This window comes from Caloenas nicobarica, chromosome 3 (genome assembly GCF_036013445.1).
Source record: "Caloenas nicobarica isolate bCalNic1 chromosome 3, bCalNic1.hap1, whole genome shotgun sequence".
Taxonomy (NCBI): Eukaryota; Metazoa; Chordata; class Aves; order Columbiformes; family Columbidae; genus Caloenas; species Caloenas nicobarica.
The window spans coordinates 88728278-88754924 of record NC_088247.1 but is presented as its reverse complement, the minus strand read 5'-3'; the positions used below and the strand labels follow the sequence as shown (position 1 = coordinate 88754924).

Here is a 26647-nt window from a genome sequence, read left to right as displayed (position 1 = left end):
ACGGCCTCCTGCTGAGTAGGAAACAGAGATCTGCAAGGCCTGCCAAATTGCTTCTTTACTTCTTCAGCTCAGATAAAGCGACCAGTGCAAAGGTGTGTCTGAGCGGTCGTGGTGGATGATCACACATAGGAGCCAGTGTCAGCACAGATGCCATCTGGCTGCATCTTGTTTCTGACAAGTGACAGTAGTCAGAGCCCCCAGGTCACACAGATTGATAGGTACGAGCTATGTCAATGTAAAAGCAATTTGAACCATGAAGATTTCCTTTTTGTAAGATTTAACATTGTGGCTCCCTCATTCCTACCGAAACCTTGTTTATGAACACAGCACTCTGCTACTGCACACAGTTACACAGGTGACAACCTGCAGGTAGCTACATTCTATTGGATATATAAAGTTTGCCTTACATACAAATGCATCATTTATGAAATCCATGCCATTATCTCCAATGCAATGACGCTACACAGTAGAGATTACATCACTGGATTGGTTAAGGGGAGACTGATTTTCCTGATGAGTCTGATTCACTTCCCTCTAGGCTCTTGAAAACAAGTGGCAGTTAGAGTTAAGTGAACAGTTAGTAATGAAAAAATGTATTCAATTTTTTAAATACTTGTTCTCTTCCCACTTATTCAGCTGGGTTCTTGGCTTTACTCATTCCTCCATCAATAGATTTGTATTTGACTAATGTTTTGTGCAGACATCCAGCAGCTTTCCAGAGGGCTATGTATGGACCGTTTGGATAGACTATGGTCTTTTCTGGTAGTATCTGCTTGTTTTTGAAGAGGAGTTAGTCAAATACAATGATCATGACCAAGGTTTATAAATACCTGGCAAGATGACCACATATTTGTAAAGTGTCATTCAAGCTCTATAGGTTCAATACAGTGGCTCCGAACCAAAGACTGTTGAAGTCGTTGTTTTTCTAAAGACTTCAGTGAACTTTGGATTAGAGCCATAGATTTAAAGATTATTAAGACCAGATGGGACCAATATATCATCTAATCAAACTTCCTGCATAACAAAGGGCAGAGAACTCCCTTCAGTTCTTGCTGGAGCCCAGTAAATACTGGGTGTCTATGCCTTCACTGGATGTTTATTTACAAAGAACACCACAGCATTCTTGACACAGCTTGTAGATGCAGGACTGAATCATCCCTAAGCTGAAGAGCTTGGCATGTAAAGCTGAAGAAGACATGGAGAGGAGGGAAAGGCATTCCCGTGTGGATTGGCTAGATGTCATTTTATTTCATTAATAACATGTCTTCATGTTGGTGCACGTGTTCTGCTTAGTACCTTGAATCTGGGTGCACTGATCCCCACCTTTCCTTGCCCCTCACTAAAAGTGCATCACTGAATCAAGTTCCCAGGAGAGGTAGCCACTGAAATGTCACTTTCTTCAAAAGTCCTCTTCTTCTGTCTTACCAGTCGTCACCTGACCGTATTCCTGCTGCAGAATTTGTTGGGAAGGTAGTCAGGGGCACAGATTGCTGTCACCAATTCATCTGCAGATGCCCTGAATCCCCACAGATCGTCTTTTCTCCTGGTCACCTGATTTAAGTCACTGTTACTTGTCTGATGGGGAGCTGCTGTGATCCCCGCTTCCTTCCTCCAGGCTCTCAGCAAAGCATCTTTCCATTCAGACTGGGCTCACAGCAGCAGCAGCAGCCTTGCACAAAGTTGAGTAACTGTACAGATATACTGCAACCTGATCATCTCCCAAGACATCAGGTGATACATCAATTATTCAGACTCTGAAATAGCTAGATAAAAAACTTAACAGACACTTAAAAAGAAACAGGATCTCTCAGTGCATATCCAGCTACTTCTTTAAGCACTCCCAGGTCACTCTTCTGTTCTCTCCATGGACCAGTAACTATTTCAAGAGTGCCATAATTGTACGAGTGGAGACTGAAGTTGGTCATCCTGAGTGCACATCTGGACACTGCCCTGGGTGCTCTGACAGGAGCTGGGGGCCAGAGTGCACAACTATCTCGCACTACTTGTGCAACCATCCCAATCTGCTCTTGAAATTCAACAAGACATGATTTGTAAAGCGCATTGAAATGCTTCCCAGAAAATCAAAAAATGCTCAACAAGTGTCAGTCATCACCATTACTTCCAGGAGTGACTGCCTCTCCCGAAGAGAGCTCTGCAGGGGGAACAGGCACCCCAGCACTTGAACTTAAGGAGTTTGCAGATCCAGGTTGGGAGTCTCACTGTCTCAGACAGTCCCCTGGAAGTTTTCTTGGTGAGAGTGCAGCCAGGCACGAAATGGGAAAGGAGTCTCTGATTCTTTGAGGCATCCTGCCTCAAAGCTGGGAACACAGCCCTTCTAGGAGTCTTCCTGCAGCAGACCACTTCCAAGGCCTGAAACTTTCACCTCTCATGTCTCCTTGGGTCAGGCAGAGGAGGAAACCAGAAAATAAGTTTTGAGTGGTGTCTTCAGTTCAGCAGGAAAGACATGGGATCTCAGCTGCTCATTCCTGCTGTCTTGCTGGCTTCAGCATTGCACTGAAACAGCCCATCTGCTCCAAGCCCCGCAGCCGTGCAGCTGCCCTGTGCTTGGCTTCCAGGACTGAGAGACCACAGGCAGGGTGATTATGGGGAAAAAAGTTGTTAATAGGGGTAGAGAAGAGACAGGCAAAGTCTTCCTCATCAGAAGTACATCTGTTTCTGCAGGGTTTTTGTCAGGAACCCTCCCACACACACCACTTGTATTTTGGGGGCTCTGGGAGGCTCCCTCCTCTCTGGCTGAGGTTTTTCCAAGGCCTGCCCACAGAATGGAGGCAGGCAGGGCCCCTCTGTCTGGCTGTTGTGCTCTTTTAAACCTGGCAATGTCTATGAAGCAGACTTCTGTTTCAGCTCATCCGAGAGAGCCGAGCACAGTGCGTGCTCTCAGCCTGAGAGCAGAGCACATGAATCGCGCAAAGGACCCAGCTGTCTCTGGTGGAAAAGATGAAAGGGTCCATTATCAAAGCTGGGAGAAGAGGGAGCATTTGCCTGGAGGCATCTGGGCATGTCACGAAACAGAGGGTGAACAAGGAGCAAGCAGACCTTACAGCAACTGTGGTTCACTCCACGTCTTGAGTCTGCAAAATTGGTGGGAAAAGCTGCCTACGCATGGTCTCCTCCTTGCTATGTTCCTCGTACTCCCATTTTCCCCCAGGCTGACCCTTCCTCCCTAAGGTAATACCCAGCACTTCTGGGGACCACCAGGTACAGCAACGGTAAGGAGGAAGGAGCTCCTTGGCTGCTTTCAGACAGCTTGGTCCCAGAAAACATCAGAGGGGAAGAAAGATGGGCTGCTGCGGCTCCCTCACCTGAGGCACAGAGCAAGTGTAAGGATCCTGTCCCTGGGCTGGTCAGCACTGCCTGTGGAGGCTCTTCTACACAGCTGCTTCACCAGAGTAGGTCTCAAGCCTTGTAATGAGAAATCATGGTCTGGCACCTATGTTCTGTAGAGCCCTAATGCACCATAATGCAGACAGTCCATTCTGGGGTTTTGGATTAATTTAGATGCTCTAATCTACTGCACTCACCTTGAGGAGAGTGGTGAGTGATGCAAGCTGCTAGGTGAGGAGAGGTTGGCATGTCTGACAAAGACCAACACTGGATGTCTTCCTACTGAGGACAAACAGGAGTCTGACCCCACCAGATCACCCTCTGGGCCTCATTTGGAGCCCTGTCTGGACATACCAAGCCCCTGTGCAGCTGGTTTTGCTGGCAGCTGAAGCCAGGGCCAGCCTTCCTTCCTCATCACATGCCCCATAAAGGCTAATTCACATGCCCCATAAAGGCTAATTCACATGCCCCACATGCTCACCAGAAATGGTGCAGAAATAATCCCACAATTGCTCATTAAATTAAGGGCAAGATGATGCCTTGTTTGGGAGGATTAGGGCCACAATAAAGGCAGCAGGGCCAGGCTGTTTTGCTGCCCACAGAAGCCGCCCGCCTTGCACTGGGGGAGTGCGGGCTTTGCAGGTGCAGCCCCACTGGCATGTCCCATCCTGCTCGCCAGAAGCTGCACAGAGAAATGAAGGCAGTGGTGTCCATTCCGGTGCTGAGCACCTGAGGCTCCCCCTGCCCTGCCTGGGCCTGAGGCAGAGGCTGCACTGGGCTCCTGTACAGCCGTGGCCCTGACGAGCGACCACTCGGAACTTACCCCTGAATCACCCTTTCCCCTTGCTCTGCTGAAATCATGTTTCCTTCTGCTACTACAGACAGCTTTCCCTGACCAGGTACTTTGTACCTTTAGTACATCTTCTCCCCCAACAGAATTTCGCTGAAGAGTTGTTTGGGTTTTGGGTTTGTTTTTCTGTTAAACAGATGAAAACAAGGATTTGATCCAACTGTTTAGTTTATCTATTCAAGCTCAGCAAGGAATGCAACACTGCTGTCTGGGAAGGGTCTGTTTCTGCCTGCTCTTCGTTTAGGGAGATTGTATTGTTGCAGACTTGCTTGGGGAGCTCCCAAAAGGCAAGGACAAACTCTCTGGCTACAGAGGTAGAAGCAGTGGCTATGGAAAGGTCATAACTCCTTTCTTAGGACTGGATGGGTAAGAAAGGAGCTGCACAACTGCATTTTGACCAGGATATATCTCATCCTGCTCTGTGACTTCAGGCAGGCTACATCCTGTGTGTTTTTGGGGGGATTCCTGGCTAGGAGCAAAAGGCAAGTCCTAGATAAGGGGTGGTACAGATTATTCTCAATCTCTAGAGATGGAGTTCTGCTCAAAATGTCCAGAACTTCTTTCCACACCTACATCCTCTCCTTATATGGGGAGGTCTCTAAGGGTGCACATCCTTAGCCTTTACAAGGATCTCTGGATAAAAACAAGCTGTTGAGGCAGGTTTGGAGTACAAAACAACAGGAGATATTTCTGACAAATTTATGTTTATTCTTGTAATGCAGATTCCTCCCTTTCGGGAGTGGTGGTATTTCCTGAAGATTGAGAAAACCCATGAGAAAGAATCTTGGTGTAGAGAGGTGTATGGACAGACGTGCTGTAAATTATCACATATACTGGTTATGGAGGGAGTCACACAAGGACCCTGGAGCATTAGCATGAGTTATCGTGACACAGAGAACATAGAGCAAATGGGAGCTTCTCTGCATCCAGACTGCCTCCTGACAGTGTGCTGCATGTTCCAGCATGGAAAGGGGGTGCAGCAAGGCAGGATGAACCCCAGGAGGGATCTCCGTCTCATGACAGAGCATCACCATGCAGGAATGGGGCTTGACAGCCTATTTGGGACTGCTAGAGGCCAAAGAGACCAGAAAGGCAGTTCAAGCACCATTCTGCTCAGTAAGCAAGTGGGGAACACACAGCAAGGTCCTTCCCATCATTGATCCTGAGATTACTGGGTGCTTCCCAGTGCTGTTGGTGTGGGTCAGTGACCACCTGTCTGGGAAAGCGTTTGTGTCCCTGAGCTGAGGCTGGGAAGAGCAAGCTCTGGAGAGGCTGTCTGGTCCCCATGGACCGAATGCACGCTCCACCCGCTGGGCCTGGCGAGGGAGGGAGACGTGCTGGAGCGCAGGTGTTTGGAGACTCGCTCAGCTCTCGATGCCGTTTGTCTTCTGCTTTGCTGGGCTGTAAACAGGCACACATCCAGCTGGGAGAGCAGTAGGCACCATCCTGCCTGCTTGCCTCCCTCTGCCTTCAGAGGGCAGGAGGTCTCCAGGAGGTGTGGGGAAACTGAGGATCTGGTCACTGTTAGGCTGAGTGTCTAGGATGAAGACAAGTGGGACCATGGCTCAGCAGGTGATGGGCAGAGTGAACCTGCTCGTAGCCTGATCCCGTGGCCAGACCTGCTGTGAGTTGCCATGATTCCTCCTGCACTGGCCACGGGCAGGCGCTGAGCAGCACAGCAGTGGGTGAGCTGGCAGACGGGAGCAGAGCTGCTGCCCACAGCAGCATTCGGAGGCTGACAAAACACAGCTGGGCTGGGGACTGAGAGTCAGACACCCCGTCTGTCCTGGGGGGAAGGACATAGTCTGTCTACATCATCCACTGCCAAATGTACAGGAAAGGGATTTGATTAAGCAAGATGGTATAATGAATTGGACGTGAAGTTAGAGAAAAGCCCAAGGACTCCTTATTCTTGTCTTTTAAATGCCAGACTCTGTACCTTCCCTCTACTCTGTTCTGGCTGCATATGGGGTGGGCCTTTGTTCTTCTGAGATAGCATAAATTTAATGTTATGAAGCATAGAGATTTGTTTGTCCCTGTTTTGAATTCCTTAAATCACATCCTGTTGTCCAAACCTGTTACTGGTCACAAACAACCTCTGAGGGAATTTTCCATGAAAGGGGTGGCAGGATTTCGTTCCATACACACAGCATCAAAGATGGAAGTCTTGTATCATTCATCTTTCTGTGCCAACACTTTCTCTAATTAGGCTGTGGATGAAATGAGCAAAGGAGCTCAAGCATAGCTCCATTGCAAGTCTGCTCCCACCACATCACCATCTGCTCTCTATGTACACAGACAGGTGGGGATATGCTGGAGAGAAGGAGCTGTATCTGTAGTTTGCCTGCCTTCCTCCCGTTAGCACTCGCATTCCTCATCACGAGGCAGACATGACCACAGTGTTGCATTTACCCCTCTGCCTGCATGCTCCAGGTCCCCCTGCCCAGCATGTCCCCACCAGGGATGCAGCCATGTGTCCACTTTGGCCCTTTACAGTGCGGTGTTGTTGCTTCTCTGATAGTCCATTTCCTCCATCCCAAAATTCACATGCATGCCAGATAGGTCAGATAGTGATGGATCATAGATCAATGTGTGCAATTGACTTTGCCTTGTCAGGGGATATTGCTTCAAGCCCATCTGCATTTGATGATGGTTTAAGAGGTCAGGAGTGGAAATGTGTTTGTTTCTTTGATTTTTTAAACCCACAGTAAAATCCAAAGAAAATTCCCTATAGCCAGATACAAGTAATTTTCACAGGTTTGCTGTAGGGGAAACATTGCCAATCAAAATTTACCATATTGCTGTCTGTATCCCTAGAAGGTCCCAGCCACAGCAGGGAACTGGAAGCTTTGATTCCCCTGATCACTTTCAGTATAGGCTCCCCATCGTAATGAGTGTCCCATAGCAAGTAGCTGGCCTGTGGCGCAGCACCAAACATGCTCAGTGCCTCTCTAAAGCAGATGGGGATGCCTCGTTAGCAGAGGTGGGATAACGGTGCTTTCCAAACTCTAACCAAGACTCTTATTTTCTCACTATTGATGAACTCTCTGAACTCTCCCACTTTGAAGTCACTGAAGTGGTGACTGCAGGAAGGGGTCTGTGAAGTGACCCTGTGACTGGACACAGGACACCCTGAACAACAAGCTGAGATGAGTTAAAGACATGTAGAGACAAAGTTCTCTGTAATCAGGAGTGGAAAGCAAACGAGAGGCTTTAATTGTCTTACTCTGCATATGTTAATGTAGGAAGCATCATGAGAGGCTGTGAGAGTAAATACATCCTATCATGGCACGAAAACAACTTACATTCCTAGAAATAATGAGTCAGTACAAGCTGACATTACTTCTCTATCTGTGCTACAATTATTTTCCACCCTCTGCTCTCAGAGCAGCAACTTTTCCCCACAGCACTGTAACTGAGAACAGCAGCCAGACGCTGGCTGCTGTTCATTAACATAAATTTAAAAGAGAAAGTGAAAGAAACCCGTGTTTGTTGCAGGGATTATGAACAGTAATAGGTTCTTTCTAGGGACCGTCATTCACTCCTGGGATTTGCCTGCACTAAGCTTTGGGCTTTTAGTTTGTGGTCCGTGGTGTTAACACCAAACCACACTTAAGGAAGCACTCAGAGCCCCCCTTGGAGGGGTGAGAGCTCTTTTCTCCCTGGCCTGGTTTTAGCCCTCATGTTGTGTCCGCAAGTGACTCTGCCAGGCTATACAAGATCTGAGTCCTCTCCACACTGTGTATCTCTTTTCATCCACTGGACATCTCTTGCCATGAATCATTTTCTTATTATCTCAATCTGTCTTGCCTGCAGTTGCAATGCTGTGGGGATTTCCATAGGGGCTTTCAGCCCTGGATTCCCAGTGGGGTGCCAAAACTAAAACAGGGCTACAGCCAGGATATCTTATGGATAGTCCCTCAGCATGCAGCATTATCCTCCCTTCACTTCCGAGCCCTCCGGCTGCCTGCCTTCCATTTGAGCCACGTAAAATGAGCTGCGCCTCAGCCCTTCCCCATCACCCCACATTAATCGTCCCCTGCTGCTCCACAGAGAGCTCTTGAGGAAACCTCTATCTTCCCTGCCATCTCCCGTGGCCTGTGCCCGTGGCCTTGCCCTTACAGACCCTGCCTCCCTCCCAGTGCTGTCTGCTCTGACTCTTCTGGATCTACACTGCTGTTCAATGCGACAGTGAAGTCACCATCCCATGGAAACTGAAAGAAGACCTTTTCTTGTTGTGAGAAGGTAACATTTAAAGGCATCCCTTGGGCTACTCTATCTGTCAGCCCAGCTGGTGCTCTTTTGTGTGAGTGCCACTCTTTTGAAATGCCAGCTCTGGTCTTAAAAGCAGCCAGCAGAAGGTACGGCTCATTCTCCCTGTAATTGATTCCTCTTCACTCGTCACTGGCCTTTATTCTCCCTTTTGATTGGGAAGAAGGAACAATAGAGATTACAAGACAAATGTGAGTAACAACGGGATTGCTAGTGTCCTGGGATTTCCCTTGTGTTTGTCCGTTTCTGGTCAGCTGGAGAGATTTAGCAGCAGATAGATGGCCTATCTTTGTGTGTGCCTCACCAGCAGGTGACCTTGGGAAAAGCCAGACACGTGTGATGGGGTAAATGGGGAAGGGGTAACAATGACAGAAATAGGTAACAAAAGTAGCCAGCTATATTTGGACTCTGATACAGAAAACTAGTCATATTGTAGTATAAAACCAAGCAAAAGGGGTGTCTGCAACAGCTGGGGCTGGAGGACATCCCAGATGAGCCTTTCACATCTCCACTGATGGAGGCATGGGGGTTGGAAAGCAAGTTCCACTTTGGTTCTTCTTCAGTTTGTGGTCGCTGGAAAGGCAGAAGAGCTCAGGCATTTCTATTCCCTGGTGTCTTCTTGCTGAGGTCTTGTAAAATGTCTTTTATGTTTCTGGCTCCCCCTCTAAATGAATATTATCCTTCTTGACTATCATCTTCGTATCATGTCAGCAGATAAAAGCAGGTAAAAGCAGTTCGCTAAGGAACACGTGGGAAGTCAGTTCACAGCTGTGAATCGTCTTCTCACACCCCACACATACGTGGACCTTGCATTGGCCATCTCCTGCAAAGTGGGATTTGGATAAATAGTCTATGCTTTAGGAGAGCACCTTACAAGCATGAGGTGGCTCGATGGGTCTGAACTTGTGTGGCATGCTGAACACTACACAGGGAGTGAAGATAATTAATCAGGCATGAGATGGGTATTGCTACTTTGTGTGGAGGTGGATGTAGGCAGGTGTGAATTCACCAGAGGTCAGGAGCTACAGATGTCAGTATCTACATAGGCTCCACCTCCCTTTTTAGCCTGAGACTTAAATCTGTGGATTTTCATGACTGTGGATGAGATCTTGGAACAACATTTGGTTTTACCACAGTGGGCTGAACCCTTGGAAAACATGAAGTCCTGCAGCACTTGTTCCATTGCACAGTTGACTTTTAGGGTCAGACTGAAAAATGGAGATAAAGCAGCTCCGAGCAGTCCAGGATGGCAATGTTTTATGGTTCTGCCTGGAGCTCAGATCTGAAGGTTCATTTCCAAGTACCCTCCATCACAGGCTACAATGCCCTTAAACTTGACTGTCAGCCTGTGGCAGACTGACACATGGTAGAATGGAATAAAGGAGAAGACTTGCACAATCATGAACATCTGCAACACTATGGACCCAGTTCAGCTGGGGTAGTGGCTTCATCCATGTTTAGTTTGAAGTCCTGGTGTCTCTGCCATGCTTCCCAGAAGCACATTCCCAGTGACAGCATTGCTGGGAGAGGGAGGTGGTGTGGTTCTTTCCCAGCCTCAGGGAGGCTCTGTAACTTAGCCAGGATTGCAGGTAGGTCTGTGAGATCTGACCCCCTTCACACCTCTGACTGATTTGTTAGACAGTCATGGGCATGCTGTTCATTTGTTTTGACCTTCAGTTTTCCATGTGTACAGAGGGGTGGTGAAACACTGCATGTTGTGGGCAGATAAGGGAGCATCCTTCCCAATTGCAAACCATTTGAAGAATGCCTGCTCATATTCAGTATTGTTCTACTAGGGAATGTGGGAGCCAAAAGGTTGAAACTTTTTTCCTGATGCTGCAAGGACATGGAGCTGTCAGCCAGGATGTGTTCAGGTTTGCTTTGGGTTTAGGCCAGGCATTCACAGCCGGTGCTTTGGGGGCACTAATTTGCATTCCAGATGCTTCTCTGGGTCTTCTATCTCGCCTTCACTTTTTTCCTAGGGCATCAAAGTTCATTTGCTGCCCGATTTGTCCCAGTGCTGGCTACTCAGCCAGGCTCTTGCACGGCAGATCCTAGCTACAAGTCCCCAAATGAGGATGGAATAGAAAACAGTTGGTTTTAATCTTTGCTTGCTAGCAGTTTCCTGTTAATTCTTCATACACTCTCAAGCCCTTATCTCACCAGCTCTGGCGTCTGTAATTAGCTGCTTTGAACATGCTCCTGTTGGCATTGATCTATGGGGTTTTGTAGTTCCTGCATGGGCCATTGGTTTGGCCAAGGGCCTCCATGAGGACTAAGTATCCTTCTTAGAGAGACTTTCCCTCCTAGGAAGCTCCTGAGGGTGGAGAGGGCACCAAGAAACCAGTGGCTCAATGCTGGTTTTGCCAGGGGCTCCCGTAGTGACTTCTCCTTGGCACCATGTTTCCAGGAGGGAGATCCCATTTGCTTACCTCTGTCTCCCCAAGGTGATGCAGTGCCAGCTGGTTTCAAGAGAGAGAGAGAAACAAGTGTTCCACTCCTCATCTCGGGTCGTGGTGTGCATCCTAAACTGGGTACTATCGAGGAAGGGAATTGAATATGCTCTCCCTGTCCAGTCAGGCCTTCATCTAGTTTTCTCAGCCAGCCTTAGTGCTACTGCTTCTGAATATTTCCAGGCAATAACATGCCCCTCTTTTCTCAGTTCACTAAATTATGCACATATTTCATTCTTTTAACCTTTTCTTGTAAGTCAGCCGCTCAGAATCTAAACATTTTATCATCTTTATTATGCATCTCTGAACTCCCTGTGATGTATCTCTCACTTTCTGCCAGACAGTCGCTTCATGGGGGTACTTCCAGGTCCCTGTCCTTCACACAGTGCTCCCAAGGCTGATGTGCCAAGAATGAAGAATTTCAGGGGATTATGTAGGAGGGAGGCTATATAGGAAAGTCTCTTTCCCTGTCTCTTCCCATGACCTCTCACTGCTACTTCTCAGAAGGTTGTACCCAGGCAGGAATGCAGCATCCCAAGCACAGACACACTATGGATGTGTAAGTGAGGGTTGTTATCGCGTCTCTGCTCTCAGGTGTAATATGTCTGTGTATGGAGACCAGAAACACCAATGAGCAGCAGCGTGACTAGAGTCGTGATTGATTTTTTTGGTTCATCAGCTGAATTAAAAAAAAAAAAGAGAGAAAAAGGGAATCAGGTCAACCCTGAGTTAATGTTTAAAAAATGTTTTTTCACCAAAACAAAGGAAAAAAGTCAGCTGAGGGGGTCACTAAAAAGATGCTGCAGGAAGACCAACTGAGATGGTTTCATTTGTGAGTGGAGGGTAGGGGGCTGTGACACTGTTTTCAAAGTGAGAACAGGAAATGCTTTGAGATTTTTTTGGCTTTGGTTGTGGTTTAGTGGCAGACAAAACCTTTTGGGAATGGCTTTGTTTGAAAGTACGTGAAGTCAGTGTTGATTCACGGGGTCTTTGTGTCCCTCTGAAAACGTGGGGCTGGGACAGTACAGGCAGTGTGGTACAGGCGATGCCACCCAGCGCTGGCAGAGAACAGCTGCTCGCTCCAAGGGGCAAGTGGCAACTGAGGGCGCAGGTCATATTTCTGCAGCTGATGGCCAGGACCAGGGCAGGGAGAGGGCTGGAAGCTGCATAGCAAATGTCAAGTGTTCAGGGTGAATGTGCAAATGTGTCCTGGGCTCCCCAGTTCAAGCAGGATGTAAAGAATCTGGTCTGGGTCCAACAGAGGGGCATCAAGATGGTCAAGAGCCTGGAGCAGAAGTCCTGGGGAAGAGAGGCTGAGGGAGCTGGAGGACTTGCTCAGTCTGGCAAAGAGGAGGCTGCTATCAGCCCATGGCCCCCAGCTGTTTGAAGGGCAGTTTCAAAGATAACAGAGCCAAAATCTTACCAGTAGTATTAGACAATATAATAGGGAATAGCAGTCACAACTGGTAGTGCTGGAGGTTCATATTAGACATTATGAAAAGTTTATTTCCTCAGAGGATTCCAAGATGTGGTGAAGCCATGCCACCCTCATGTAGAGCTGGATACAGCTTCAAGCAGGAGGTTGGATGGGATGCCTCTGGAGGTCCCTTGCAGCTAGCATTTCTGCCACCCCCTTCTTGTGCCACCCCAGCCATGTGACAGACTGTTTCTATCCTCTCTGTCTTCATCTGCGTCTGTGTCCAACCATGGATAGCCCTGATGGATAAAACGTTGCCAGCAGCACTTGCCCATCAACCCAGGAGAAAGCTGGTTCCCTCCAAAGGTGACCACTGGGACCCTGCAGGCTGTCCCTGGGCTGGCTGGGACATGCAGCTGCGCCCAGAGCTGCGCCAGGGGCCAGCCCAGCAGGCAGGGCTGTCTGCCTGCCCCAGCACACCAGCGCCTGGTTTCTCTCTTACAGGCTCCTTGAACCTGCTGGTTCGTGTGCGGAACAAGCGAGCCATTGACACGCAGGTCTGGTCGCTCAGTGGGAACCGGGGAAACATGTGGCAGCAAGCACACGTGCCCATCAACCCGCCCGGACCCTTCCAGGTAAGTCAAGTCTACAGCGAAGGAGCCTCCTGCTGCCTGTCCTGTCCATGTGCCGTGGGCTGTAGGAGACATCCCAGCAGACATCTGCCTCCGCGGCACAGGGACTGGTCGGGCACAGGGAACTCTCCACCCCCAGGGTCACTGGGGCAAGGCAAGAGCTTGGTGTATGCACAGAAATCAATTCCATTTCACTCTGAAGCCATCCAACATTGATATGTGCAAGCATCAGCGTGGCACTATAAATTTTCGGATTAATGCTGATCTGGAAACTGCTTGTCAAAGAGCCCCTTCTGCTACCAGGTCTATGTGACAGGTCTCTTGGTGCTGAGCAGCTGGGGGATGTTGGTGTGTTGGTATAAACTGACTTGGAGGGCTGGAGGTTTCTTCTAGCATGTGCTATGAGAGCTCACCTCCACTGACCCCTGGTTTAGGAGTGCAGGACATCCTGTGAATACGAAGTGGGTACTCTGTATCTGCTCATCAAGAATTTTATGTGTACCTGGGAAGTAGGATGCTTTATTACTGGATGTTTTATTACTGATGCTTTTGCCCAATATGCTACTGTACTGTTGTAGGGTTGTTTGTGAGAGCTGGGTCTGTGCTGGCTGGTAAGTTGTGGCACTGTGACAAAATGCCCAGCATGATTTTGGGTACTTTAAAATAATAAATAAGACTTTAATTACTCTTGCAAGCACTGTTCAGTATCGGTTTGTTTGTTAGTGCAGCACACTTAATAAAGCAGAGCTCTACGTGCTCATTTATTGCTCTACAGATGCTGAGCACACAGGGGTTGGTCTGGTAAGCGATGGGGTCTGGCTCTCCAGATCCTATGAGTACTGGAGAAATGGAGGAATCCTTCACTGGGGACCTGATCAGATCTGGTCTGTGCCCTGCTCACCTCTGCGCAGGAAGAGAGCACATCCTCCGCAGCTGCAGCCTCATGCTGGGCTCTGTCCCATGCTCTGTTTGCAGATCATCTTCGAAGGCGTCCGGGGCACGAGCTATGAAGGGGACATTGCCATCGATGACGTCACTCTGAAAAAGGGGGACTGTCCGAGGAAGCCACTGGGACCAAATAAGGGTGAGAGTGTGTGTGCCTCAGAGGAAAATGAGTCGGTGGGAGTGCATACACGAATGCACATGCTAGGGATGCACTTGTTGAGGAACAGTCTCTTTCAGTGATTTTCTTAACTCCAAAGGTGAAGAGGGAAACAAAACCTCAAAATAGTCAGAACACCCTATAAATTTCAGAATTTCAGGTTCAGTTAAAGGTCCATTTCAGCCTATGATGGCCCAGCTATAACCAGAACACAAGTAGAACCTTTTGTTTGACTCAAGTTGAATCTTCTGGGGAAGAAAGAAGGGTTGGATTGCAAAAGTAACTAAGATTCAACCTTTTCTCTTGAGTTGGAAAATAAATAATTTTGGGAAGCCTTGAGAATGTCCAGAGAAGGCTAGAAAGATCTTCCAATAGATCTGGGAGGTGCTCCGTGATTCGAGGTGGGAGGAGAGGCTGAGACACTGATATGCGCTAGCTTGTTTGATGAGGTCTGGATCCATCCCATCACTAATTATTTTTCTCTCTTCTTGGCTGGCAGCGGTTGCTCTTCCAGGAAGCGGTGTCCAGGCCCTGCACAGCCCTCATCTTTGTGGCCCATTGACTTTCTTCCTTTACGTGCTGCTCAGATGATGGCAAGCAAGCACTCCTGTCTTCGGATCGAGACATTCCTGTTCCTTTCTTACTCAGCCACCTCTGCTCCTCTTCCTCCCCTCCTCACTGGCACACCAAAGTGTCCATATGTTACCAAAGACTGACAGGCATGACCACGCAAAGGGATCTGGTTCAGAACTGGAACACTCCTTGAGAAAGTCATAATGTCTAGAACAAAAATTTAAAATAAAGACAAAAATTTTTTAAAAGCACGTTCACGAGAGAGTGAGAGAGGAAGGAAGGAAGGAAGGAAACAGAAACACAAAAAAGAAGGAATGCAAGACAAAAAATAGGAATGAAGAAATGTGAAGAGCAAATGAAAGAGGAGAAAACCACCCCTATGTTTCCTTGGGAATGTCGGACAGGGCTTCCTCAGGGAAGTGGGAACTTGTTTTAAACAAACAAACAAAAATATATTAAAGCACAAATTTCTACCAGAACAGTTACCTTCTTTACTGCAGAGCCCACAGCTTAGTGGATGATTTACCGCAGTACTCCCCTGTCTCCCCATGCTTTCCCGCCGGCTGGGGCTGCCCCGCTCTGGCTGCAGCTCCCCGCAGTAACACCGGCCTCGACTGTGGGGCAGCAGCCACCCCACGTGCCAGTGGCTGGAGCACCTTGCCTCGCACCGCATGTGCTTCAGTGTCTCCATCCATCCGCACCTTCCAGGCTCTCATGTATTTAATTGCCCGCTGTGTGTTTTGCTTTGGCTCTGTGCTTCTCACCCGCCAGCCTGAAGAAGATGGAGCAGGAATGGACCCATCACATGGACCACGCTGAGTGGTGGAGAAGTCCCGGCTGGATCCGACTGCAGCGTTGGCCTCTGAGCGCCTCTTTCTCTCTCTCAGCACTCTTGCTGGGTGGAGAAACTATGAGAGCAGGTCTGAGCTGCAGACAGAAAAGTGTCTCTGTGGGGCTGAGGCATGGGGCAGGGTGGGATGGGATGGGAAGCGGGGAGCAGTTGCACATTGGCTTCCCCCTGTGAATGCTGGGATGACAGTCACCTCAGCCCTAAGCCCAGGATTGCTTCTCTGCCTCTCTTTTGTTACCTATTTATTTTACTCTTTTATTCCATTGCTTAACTTCTTCCACTTCAACCTTTTTCGATTATGGAAGAGTCAGGCATTTCAGCCTTCTTCAGCCAAGCAGTAGGTCCCACGCCCATGACCAGCCCTGGGCCAGCACTTCAGGCAGCTCCGATGTTGTTCTCTCACCTTCTGAGGCCTTTCAGCATGCAAAGTGCATTAGCAGCAGAGTGGGCTAAGTGCAGCAACAGCATCACTGCTCAGGGGAGAGGTGGCTGAATTTTGGCAGCCTCGCAGGCACTCAGCTTCCATTGCCAAAGCAGTGGGCAGGGGACCTGAAAGGTGGAACAGGCAAGAAAGTGCTTCAAGAAGGATGGAGGCACAAAACTTGACCCAAAAGGGGGACTGGCGCTGAACTACGGCCCCATTTGCCACTGAAGAACAGGGGAACAAACGCGTATGGGGGAAATTCACCTCTTTCCTGCTGGCATGATGAAAGGGCGAAGCTGATGTCTCTGCTGCAGACCTGCAGCAGGTCTGGCCTGACCTCCTCAGTGTGGAGGCACATGCTGCTGCAGGCGAGCCCCCAGGAGAAGGGTCCGCCCTGCACTGGCCAAGTGGGAGCTGTGATCGCCTTGTTACAACTGGCAGCAGCTCTGGTCATGACTTATCTCCCTGCACAGGGCAGAGTTAGCCCCACAGGACTGTGGACTGGGGTTTCCTAGCCCACATTCTGGCAGCTCAGTTAAGTGGGACTCTTCCCCCTACGGGACACCCCATCTGAACTCCATATCTGGGGCACCACAGATGTATGATGAGCTCTCTCACCAGACTCCACAATACCCACAGCTCCTTCCCCATTTCTGATCAATATATCAGCTTCTCTAAGACAATTGTGTTTGTCTACAATCACCTGAATGTATTAGCTGCCTCCTGCATTGCTCAGCTTCCAGCAACAGCTGGTGCCTCTTTTCCTCCACTGATAGAGAATGCTTTTATTTAACTCCCAAGAGATCCAGTTTGAAGTCTTCAAACCCAGTTCTCTCCAGCTCCTGGAAGGGCATTCATCTGCACTAATGCTCCCTGGTCACCACTGAAGAGGACATCAGCTCTGAGGGATCAGGGAACCTCCTTCACAAGGGGCCTCATCAGAATGTGAGAGGGGATAGTATGGGGTCTCCCTTGCTCCTGTTGCTTTTCTCCACTTCTAAAAATGGGGACTCTGTCTTTCCTGTCTCCACTCCTCCCTCCAGAGCCCAGACCTTGACCATAGCACATATTTGACCAGGAGACACATGGCTGTCTCTCAGGGCTAGGCAGTGTTGTGGGATGCTGTGGGTGCTGACAGCAATTCTGCTTCTTGCTGTCTGTTGCCATTTTCATGGGCATCCAGTGCCACCATCATCTTTTAGCTGAGCTCTTTTACTCTGATGCTCTTCCTTTCCTCCATGCTTGTTGGAGGCCAGAAGTCATCACCCCACTCCTGATAAGAGCCCACTTTCATTCCTAGGAGGGAGACAATATTTTCCAGGAGCCCTTGAATGCTTGATGATGGCTCCTGATCTCAGCAGCAAAACGTCTGTGTTACATTGCTGGTTCCAGATGGCTTCTGCTGGGCAGAAGTTGAAGACAGGAGTGTTTCCCCTTCAGTAAGAGATAGCCCAGGGCAACCATCTCACCTCCTAGGCTCTAAGCCAGGGAGCGTTGTGGCCTTGCTTCCACAGGCTGCTTAGCCAAGGGTTGCACAAGCACGTTTTGCTGATGTTTGGTGGGCGGCAGAGGTGCTGTGAGGTTGGAGAGATGCAGCCTAAAGGATCAGAATCACGGACGAAGCCTTTCCTAGGAGGCAAGTGCCAGCAAAGGAGCACCATGTTTTTAGAAAGGGACACCTTCAGAGGGAGTGTCTGTGCTCTGCTGCCAGCTCCTGCGAGGGAGGATGTCGGTGCCTCACCAAGCCAACCCACGGCACAGGGGGCAAGAAGCCTGTTGGTGACAGTGGGACCAGGGCAGAGCAAGCGGATCGCCCCAGCCACAGGTGAAGCCTTCTCCTGATCTCAAGCATGGGCCCGTCAGCTTCAGCAAAAGTCTCAGGGAGCCCCTTTCCACTTGGACCTCTGCTCCTTTACCTCTGGCTAGAAAGCAGCTGGTGGCGAGTTTGAGGGAAAGTCATTAACCCAAGTGCCTCAGCTTGTCAGAAGTACCAAGGATGAAAGGAAGGACCTCATTTCCCTGGCAGATGCGCTGAGAGAGTGTAGCAGAGGAAAGAGGCACTTCAGCAGCAACAATGAGAAGCTGTGCAATGGTGGGGAGGCAGTCCCCCTCCTCTCTGAGGGCAGTGGTATTTGTGGTTTACTACCCCAGCCCCATGCTTGAGGGGGCAATTCTCCTTACAGTGGTAATGCATCCCAGGTGAGATAATAAAGCCATGCTCCTTACCCCTTGCAATTAAAGATCCCCTCACTCTTTTCACAGTGTTCTGGCTAAATTACAGTCCTTAAACTTAATTACAGACTGTCTTCTTAAATATCTGTTCCAGTCCCAACTGGGTACATTATGTTTCTCTTCCTGATGTTTTATGTTGCTCTATGCCTATCGAGTAGCTGCTTTATTCTACTCCAGAAGTGGCTGCATTTCAGTGATGTTGGAGATTATTCCTGTACATAGTATGAAAGTCCTTGCAGAAGAAAAGTGCAATATAAATTTAAGAGACTGCTTTTATTTACAAGGAGACCTCTGCTTGGTAGTTGTAGAAATACATTATGAAGAATGCTGTGTGGGTGTTAGCCAATATATACTCAATTTCTTTTTTTTTTCAGGGTATAAAACAGAGAATATGTGAATGTGCAGGCTCCTGGGTATAAGTTGTAGATACTAGAAGTAGTGAATGCTACTGTGTAGTTACAAGTGAGGCTTACAAAGAAACTTTCATTTGAAACCTGTTTTTGTAGTTCATTGTATTCTGAAAAATATACTTTTTTATTATAATTTTCCACAGTTCCGTGCAAGTCCCAATAACCGGTCATCAGCAGAACTTTAATCCATGGCTTTTAACAATATGAACATCAGTTCCTACCGCTTGCTCTGAAAAGCCACTCCTGGCTGGTAATAGTAATAGACTATTTTTCTTCCATGTAGATCAGCCACTGGAAAACAACGGAGCTAATATGTTTCATTTGACGTGGAGTTAAGTAATTTGGAATGCCTGAGCGCAACTCTTCTCAGCCGTATGGGAGTGAAACAAAAATGCTTCATCTATATGAAAAACTTTGCGTAGTGCACAAATGGTTTGGAAACTCCTGAAGTGTTGTGACTGGCGTGCATGCAGAGCTGCCCCAGCAGAGCCGGGCAGCATGCTGCCTGAAGAGCAGCTCTAGCAACAGTGATGTGGAGCCCTCCTTCTGGGAAGTAGTTTTATTCTGGAAGGAAATAGGGCGGCAAGCAGGGAAAAAGTAGGGAGGGGGTTCAGATGCTTAGGCTGGTAAATTTCTTGCAAGAATCATTTATGGGTGTATGAATGAGTGTAGTAAACATGATACAAATTGTATTCTATTCCCTAATGCCATTCAAAGTAAGGAAATTTAATTTCTTTCTATATGAAATCCTGTGGGTGCGCTACTGCAGAACGACACGGAAATGCTGTAGTACCAAAGGGAGAGCGGGGTCTGGATTCCTCCTCCTCAGCCCATCCCGATCACTCTTTACCAGGAAAAGCACCCTGCTTTTGGGTTGGTGTCCAGTGCTTCCCAGCCTGGGAGGGACAGTCACCAGGAATAGCCAGCAGTGCTGGTGGCAGAAGCTTCCATCCCTCCATGCCACCATCGCTGCCCTGAGCCCCGTCTCCAGCGTGAAGTGGTCCCTGTGTGAGACGCTGTCAGGAACAACCCCTGCTCCCCCCCAGCTCTCAGCGAGGCTGGGAGTTTTACCTGTGGGAATAGACAGGGGGTTCTTCATGCTCCCCACCTGCCTCAGGCAGTGACAGGTAATGGAACCAAGGCATTTTCCTTCCTAGATGGGGTCAATGGTGTCATCTCACCCCACTCAAAGAGACGAACTTTTGCCTTCAAGCAGACAGCTCAGGGAGTTGCTGCTTCAGGGTGTTGCTGTTTCGGTCCCCTTCGTCTGTCAGAGCCGTGCAGATATTCATCTTGCCCTGGAAGTTCTGCAGCACCCCTTTGTCTCCTGAGTGCCTTTGGATGGCCCAGCAGCAGCATGGAGGGACACATCACTGCTGGCTCTGAGCTTTAAGCTGGGTGCAGTGGGACCCTGCTTTTTTTGGTGAGGACAAGAAGTTGCATTGTAAGTGTCTCCTGTGCAAAACAGAGGCCCCCTCACACTCCTGGCTTTGGCAGAGACCACTTTTGCTCCCTCACTCTTTCTCCACTAACTACCCTGGGTGTCTTGACTTTTCCAGGCTGCCCTCAAAGCAGGTGCACCCCTATTTGCAGGGGCACCAAGCATACAGCAGCAGGACCCTGTGCAGGCTGCGGGGGAAGCCAGGTGTTGCTGCCATTTGTATTCACTTTGGCCCCACTGTTAACTGCTCATCCCGCTCAGCCTGGATAAGGCGTTTAATGCAGACAAAAAGCATTTGCAGAAAAAAGCAAGTCCTGGAAAGCTCTGCAAAGTGCATTTTAACAGGACTCAATTTGCCCTCCATGGTAATAACTGGCGGCTGGGGGTTTCCAGCAGGTAGCTGAATAATCCAGGTACACTCAGCATCCCAAACGATAGTTGTGGTATATATGTGTTTTCCAGTACTCCCTTTGGGAGTAAAACACATGCTAGTTTGGCTCACCATCTGCCACCACCTAGAGGGATTCAGGGGTCTTCTGACCCTGCAGGACAGCCCAGGGCCACCTTCACCTAACTTACTTTTCCAGAGAAGGTGGGGATGCAGCTTGCAGGGAGCTGTAGGCACCAGGGCACCTCTTGCCCATGGAAGAACAGTGTCACCCTGCTCTGTTTTAGCTGAGTGAGGTATGTGCCTGACATCTAGAACCTGGATTGGGTATAAGGTACATACTCAGTTGCTTTGCCACCAAGCATCCTTCCTCAAAAGGAGAGCTCCAGGGACTGACATCAGGTTTGCAGGGCTCACTGTGTCCCTGTGCTGTGGGGCTGCAGGGGATGGGGGGTTCAGTCCCACTGATAGCTGCCTCTGGCACTTGTAAGGCTCTGCATCACCTAGATGTGGTCTGGCACCTCTTCCATCCTGCTCCCTGCAGCCCTGGAACAGCCTGAGATGCTGGTGGTGATGGAGCAGGAAGAAAGGAGCACTTCAGGGCATATGTTGGCTCCATCAGGGACCTAGTGTGGGTCACATCCTGGCTTCCTCAGAGGCAAAAGAGGTCTCACAACAGCCTCGCAGGTGGCTGAGGGGATGGGGCAGGGCATATTCGTGTTGTTCTTGAAAAGGAGAGAGGAAAGCCAAGCTCCATGCTGCATTGCCCTTCATTTCACTGGGGGCAAACAGAGGGTTCTGGCCTGCAGCTGCTCACATGCCAGACAATGAACACTAAAGAAAAGCCCTTAGACCAGATTCCTTATCTAGACCTGTGCCAGGTCCAGATCCTTAGCACATCTGTGCGTGAAGAAGCCAAGCAATTGACTCTGCCCCTGTGGGTCATGCCTCCGGGAATACGCAAAGGGGCCCCAGCACACAAGCGCTGCAGTTCCTTCTGCTGCCCGTCATGGTGAGGGTTTTCCAGCATGGGGCAGAAAACGAGGGAACGGGAGAGGGAGAGGTGCTGTCTTTGCTGGCAGCTGTTGCAAAGATAGAGCTGGGTGAACAGAGGTTTTTGTGGAAAGCTGTGAAGGTCTGTGGTAAATTCAGGTTTTGCATGGATTTGGCACGGCCTATAAACCATTTGCTCCAGTGGAAGGAGGCAAAATTTTGTGCATCCATTAACTGTTGTCCTAAAGGGGGTTTGTCTATGAATGCTTGGCTTACTGTGGGATTTTTCACCCCCAGGGTAGCCTCAACCCAGCATAATACAGGGACAGCTGGACAGCCCTCACGCAGTGCTGGTGCCCAAAGCTCACAGCGCTGGCTGTGCTTCGTGATATGACTGCCAGGTCCTTGCCTGAAGCGTGAGCCAAGTGACGAGTACCAGGCTGCACTTCCATACGTCCTGTCTACCAGCCAGGTCTGGAGGAAGATGAAAAACCCGCTGCTGCTGCTGCTGCTGCTGCTGCTAGCCAGTGAAAGTCTACTAGGGGAGCTGGGCTCTGGTCTGGCCATTCAGGCAGTGAAGTGGCTTTCAGTTGCTTAAAACCCAGCTGTTACAATGGAGAGCTACTCCTAGTTGTTCAAAACTTGTGTAACTATGGTATGCCTCAAATTATCAGCAAAGGCAGGCCCTGGGTAGGAACTGGAACATGCCAGACATCAGCAGTCGTGCTCGGCCACTGTGACTCCTTTGCCCTCAGCATTACAGCCGCTCAGGGCCCAGGCTGAACCCAAACCAGCTAAGTGCGAGTGCAGCCCCACTTCTCTGGCTGCATCGCAGCCTCTGCAGGCAGGCACCAACTGGTTTTCTTCTCGTGACTGTGGTACATAATGCAGCACTGAGATGAAGCTGTCGCCAGGTGTTACTTGCACTGTGTAGATCCAGCGCTGGTGAGGTGTTTATCTGAGCAGCATGTAAAGGGATCAGGGCTGAAAAAATGAGGTGTGGGTGTGCTGCAGCTGCCAGCAATGCAGCAGGGAGGAGACAGGACTGGAAAGCCTCTTTTGGAGGCAGCAGCATCTCCACCCAGTCCCCACCTTTCTCTTCTCCCACTGTTCACACTCCAACCCTGACTACCCTCCCAGGTGGGGGCATTTGGTGTATCTTTTCTCACTGTGCGTTGTTCTCAAGAACCAGCTATGGGTATTAATAAGCAGGGCAGCACCCAGGAGAGGCCGTAGCAGCATGGTCAGCTCAAACAGCACCTAAATTGTGGTGAAAGGAGGAAATCGATTTCATTCTTTGAAATGCCACAAGCGTTACCTGGGGGCAGTATTTAGATTTTTTGTATAGGTGGCAGCGTGTACTGCACAGAAGCTGAGCAGGGGGACTTGCGAGCACTGGAGGTTTCCCTGGGAAAAATCAGATGCCAATGGGGGAAAGTATTTACAGACTGGGAGCAAAAGAGCTTTCCTGTGCATTTTTTTTTCCTGGAGGCCCTGATATGTAGCATCCTGGGATAAGAACACTCTCTCAGAAGTTACTGAAGATGACCTTTTCCTCTCATCAAACCTTGATATTTATCTGTCTCTGCTGCCTATCCACAGCTTCTTAGTGCATTGATGTAACTGGTGGCATCAGCGCCAGATAAAGTGGCTTAGTGCTTTCAAATAGATGAGCTTGGCTTGTTTTCCCAGTTCTTGGGACCTTCTAGATTTACTGTTCCACCCCAGAGGACTCCACAGCATGCATTCATCTCTCAGGACATTCCCCAAAAGCTGTGAATGCTACAGATGTGTGGCTCCACTTTGTGGTTTTGGTCACAGCCCTTGTCTGACAGCACAGAGACAATCTCTAATCTCTAGATGGGATGGACAATTCGGTGCCACCATGGTTTCGCTTGGGTCTTTTTTCCCAGCCAGAACCATCCTGCCTGTATGACAATGCACATAGTGGAGGAAAGGGGCTGTCACCCAATATATGACTGTCTCATGGGGAAGCAACTGTGGCACCTCCTGCCTTTGGCCAAAAGTGTCAGACAGTGTTTCCCACACTCTTCCTCACTCCGTCCCCCGGCTCCATCCTCACCTTCAAGTGTTTTATTTCCAGCCTGGAGATTTCAGCAGCAAACTTCATCCCTGGATCCCACAGAAGGGGATCACACCAAAATCCCGTCCTCAGCTTGCAAGGGGCAGGGAGAACCAGCTCAGGCCCAACAGTGAGCCACTTCAGTGGGATCCAGTGCGACCACGCCACCCTCATGCTTCCAGGTCACCAAGGCCAGTAGAAAATACATGTTGACCTGACAGAAGTGTTTAGAAAAACCCTCCCAAAAGGAGCTACAGATCGACTCTGTGTACTTGGGGATACCATGGAGGATGGGGGGTCCTCTGGTGTCTCTTATTTCTTTTCCTATCAGTATCCTGGGTGGGGACCCTGGGACAGAGCCCCATTCTCCACTGACCTCGTTCATCGCCACTGCATCTTGTCCTGTCCCCACTCCACATCTCGTAGGGTGCCATCACTATCATCAAGCGGAGCTGGGACCCTCTCGCCGCCATGATACCAACCTGTCCACAATGTTAAAAGCACAAAACACAAAGGGACTGAACTGAACCTTTTAAACAGGGTGAGATGTTTTATAAGCATCGCCTCATCCATCCCCTCCCAACCCTGATGCCCCGCCGTGTAACCTATAGACTCTCAACGTGGATTGTTTAATTCAAATAAAGCTGCAGTACTCGAGTGGGTGAGCCTGCGTGTCCCTTCTGTGCCGGGTTGGGATGGCGAGGTGCAGCCTGCACTGTGTGCTCACAGCACCTGGGGCAGGAGGAAGCTGGTATTGCTGCCTAACACTGAGGTACATGACAGTCCTTGAACCTTTGATCTTTCCAAAACATCTGTTTAGGTCCATGGGGATGGCTTGGCACAGGACATGGCATGGGCAGGTTTGGGGCACTTAGTGCTGGGGGAGCCTTGTGAAATGAACATGGGATGGACGGCACAAAGCCGTCCCCTGATGGGCCCTTACCCAGCGCTGCTGCCACCTTTCCCAAACCTCTCCTTACCCCCCGCAGGCCTGCAGCTATTGAGGCTGCTGGCTCCTGCTGCCGCTAAGCAAAGCTGGTCGTCTGCTGTCCCTTGCTCTTAGCCTCTCCCGCAAAGAGAGGAGATGGGGCAGCAGCTCCAAAAGTAGTAGATATGAAACAAGCCGTCAGCCATGGGATGCCAGTGTGGCACCAGGTCCCCTTGTCCCAGTGCGTCCCTTCACCCTGTGGTCCCCAGCATGGGTCCAGTTACACCACAGACCCATCAGGGAATGGGCGCTGCCAGCCATGGCCCATGTGATGGCTGAAATGTTCTTAGGTTATTGTGTCTTTGTGTCATGAGATCTGCAGGGCTACTCAGCTAAAGCCTAAGTAAAAATTGCCTCATCCCAGCACTGTGGTTAGAGCAACACTTAAGAGAACTGAATGTGAGAGCCAAACAGCCTTCTGTTTTACGTGTCACAAGCTGCAACTGTTGAGTGAAGCTCCACAGATGTTAAAACATTAGAACAGCACCCAGGACCTGCCCTGACTGTGGCCAGTGGATCACATAAGCTACAGCCATACCCTCTGGTTCTGCTGGTGATAATGGTGCTGAGGCAGTGGCATCTCAGGCTGCCTGGAGAAAGTTTGGGACAGGGTTCAAAGCAAAAGGATCCTCCAAGCCAATCCAGCATTTCTGCCTCCTATGCTTCCCTCACAGCAAGCAGTTGTGAAACCCACTGGCAAAGTGGATGGCTAGTTCCTTCAGGGGAAAGTAAGCATGCCTGGTAGATGCTTATTTTTTTTCCCCTCTCATAATGAAAAATAACTGCTCCAGATGGGAGTCTGGAGGGAGCTGGATACTGGAATTACTGTGCAGCAGCAGGTCTCAAAGATGGAAAATACTATTAATGTATATATGCAACATACATATATACATGCATATATAGGCTTGCACGTAGAGTTCATCTCTGTCACCACTGTACGTGCTCAGCTCACCCTTGTCATGCACATGTTGAGATTCAGGGTCTAACCCTGCCATGACTTCTCCTCAGGGTCCCCCTCCTTTAACACCCACAGCAGAACAGCTCTGGGGGTGGGCAGGGCTGGGCAGGACAGCAGGCTGTGGTTTGCAGGAATCTGGCTTCATTTCTTGCACAGGCTGAGAGGGAAATGAGACATGGGGTCAGCCAGAGAGAGAACATGTAAGGCTGTTAAATATCACCCAGAGAGCTGGAGTCTGCTCCAGCCGCTGATCTTTTGTCCTCTCACTTTGTGTTTTTGTCATTAATTGTTAATTCCATCTGTTCTAGATGTCCCAACACTAGGGTCTGCTTTGCAGAATCATTCACATCTTCCAACGTGTTGTTGGCTATAAAATGATACATACTGTAAAAGCATGGGCTCTGGCTCTCTAAAACAGGGTACCACCATAGAGAGTGACTTCTGATAACTCAGATTTTACTCTTTAGTTTGTGCCCATGCCTTAAAACCCATCGTTGGTCATTCTCACGGCTGACACACTAATATATTCCTGGACTTCATGTTGCGATTCTTCCCTGAGGGAGAAGAGGATGTGCTGGCAGATTAGAAACTAGATTGAGGTACAGGCTGTTCCTGCAAGGTGCTCTGTACCATTGATTGCACAGCTGCTACTGCTCAGCCCCTCCTGCATGCACTGCAAACAGCAAGATCACCTCCAACAGCAGAAGCGATGCTAATTTTGTTAAAGCTTGATCACTGGGAATGCCCACCAGAGAGGCCACAAGGGAGTGAGCTGTTTTTGTCTTTGGCTCAGTGACTTGATGCTGTGCAATAAATAAAGCCTGGAGCCAGACAGTGAGTGATGAAGATCGAAAGGAGTATTGACTGTGTGTTCAAGTGAGTACAGCCTTTCACAGGAAACCTGCAGAAACACTAGTTGTTTGGTCATTAAGAAGAGGACCGTAACGCAGATACACAGGGATGCTTCACTGCACTTCAGCGGGCTCCAGGCTGGCTGAGCGTAGGAGCGTTGGCTTTGCACCATCTCACACGACTTGTTGGCAGCTTCATAACCCCGTGCAGGGCTACCCTGGTACCTGGTGCTTAGCAGAGGCCATATGCCTCGCAGATGAGGACCCAGCGGCATCTTTCAGGAAGGGATGAGGAGCACAGCTGGGTAAAGATGCAGCTGAGAAGGTGCTTCTGGCACTGGGGAGGGCGGAAAGCCATAGAGCACTGAGCCAGGATGACAGGTAC

General features: G+C 49.5%; 1 protein-coding gene across 1 annotated transcript in view; it reads left to right on the top strand.

Moving 5' to 3' along the window:
* MDGA1 (MAM domain containing glycosylphosphatidylinositol anchor 1) overlaps positions 1-14831 on the top strand; it is a 142963-nt gene extending 128132 nt beyond the window's left edge. The window contains exons 15-17 of the mRNA XM_065631965.1: positions 12842-12972; positions 13945-14053; positions 14571-14831. Coding sequence (XP_065488037.1) covers positions 12842-12972; positions 13945-14053; positions 14571-14662 — 332 coding nt within the window. The 3' untranslated portion in view covers positions 14663-14831. The remainder of the gene's footprint in view (positions 1-12841; positions 12973-13944; positions 14054-14570) is intronic.
* Positions 14832-26647: the final 11816 nt, after the last annotated feature.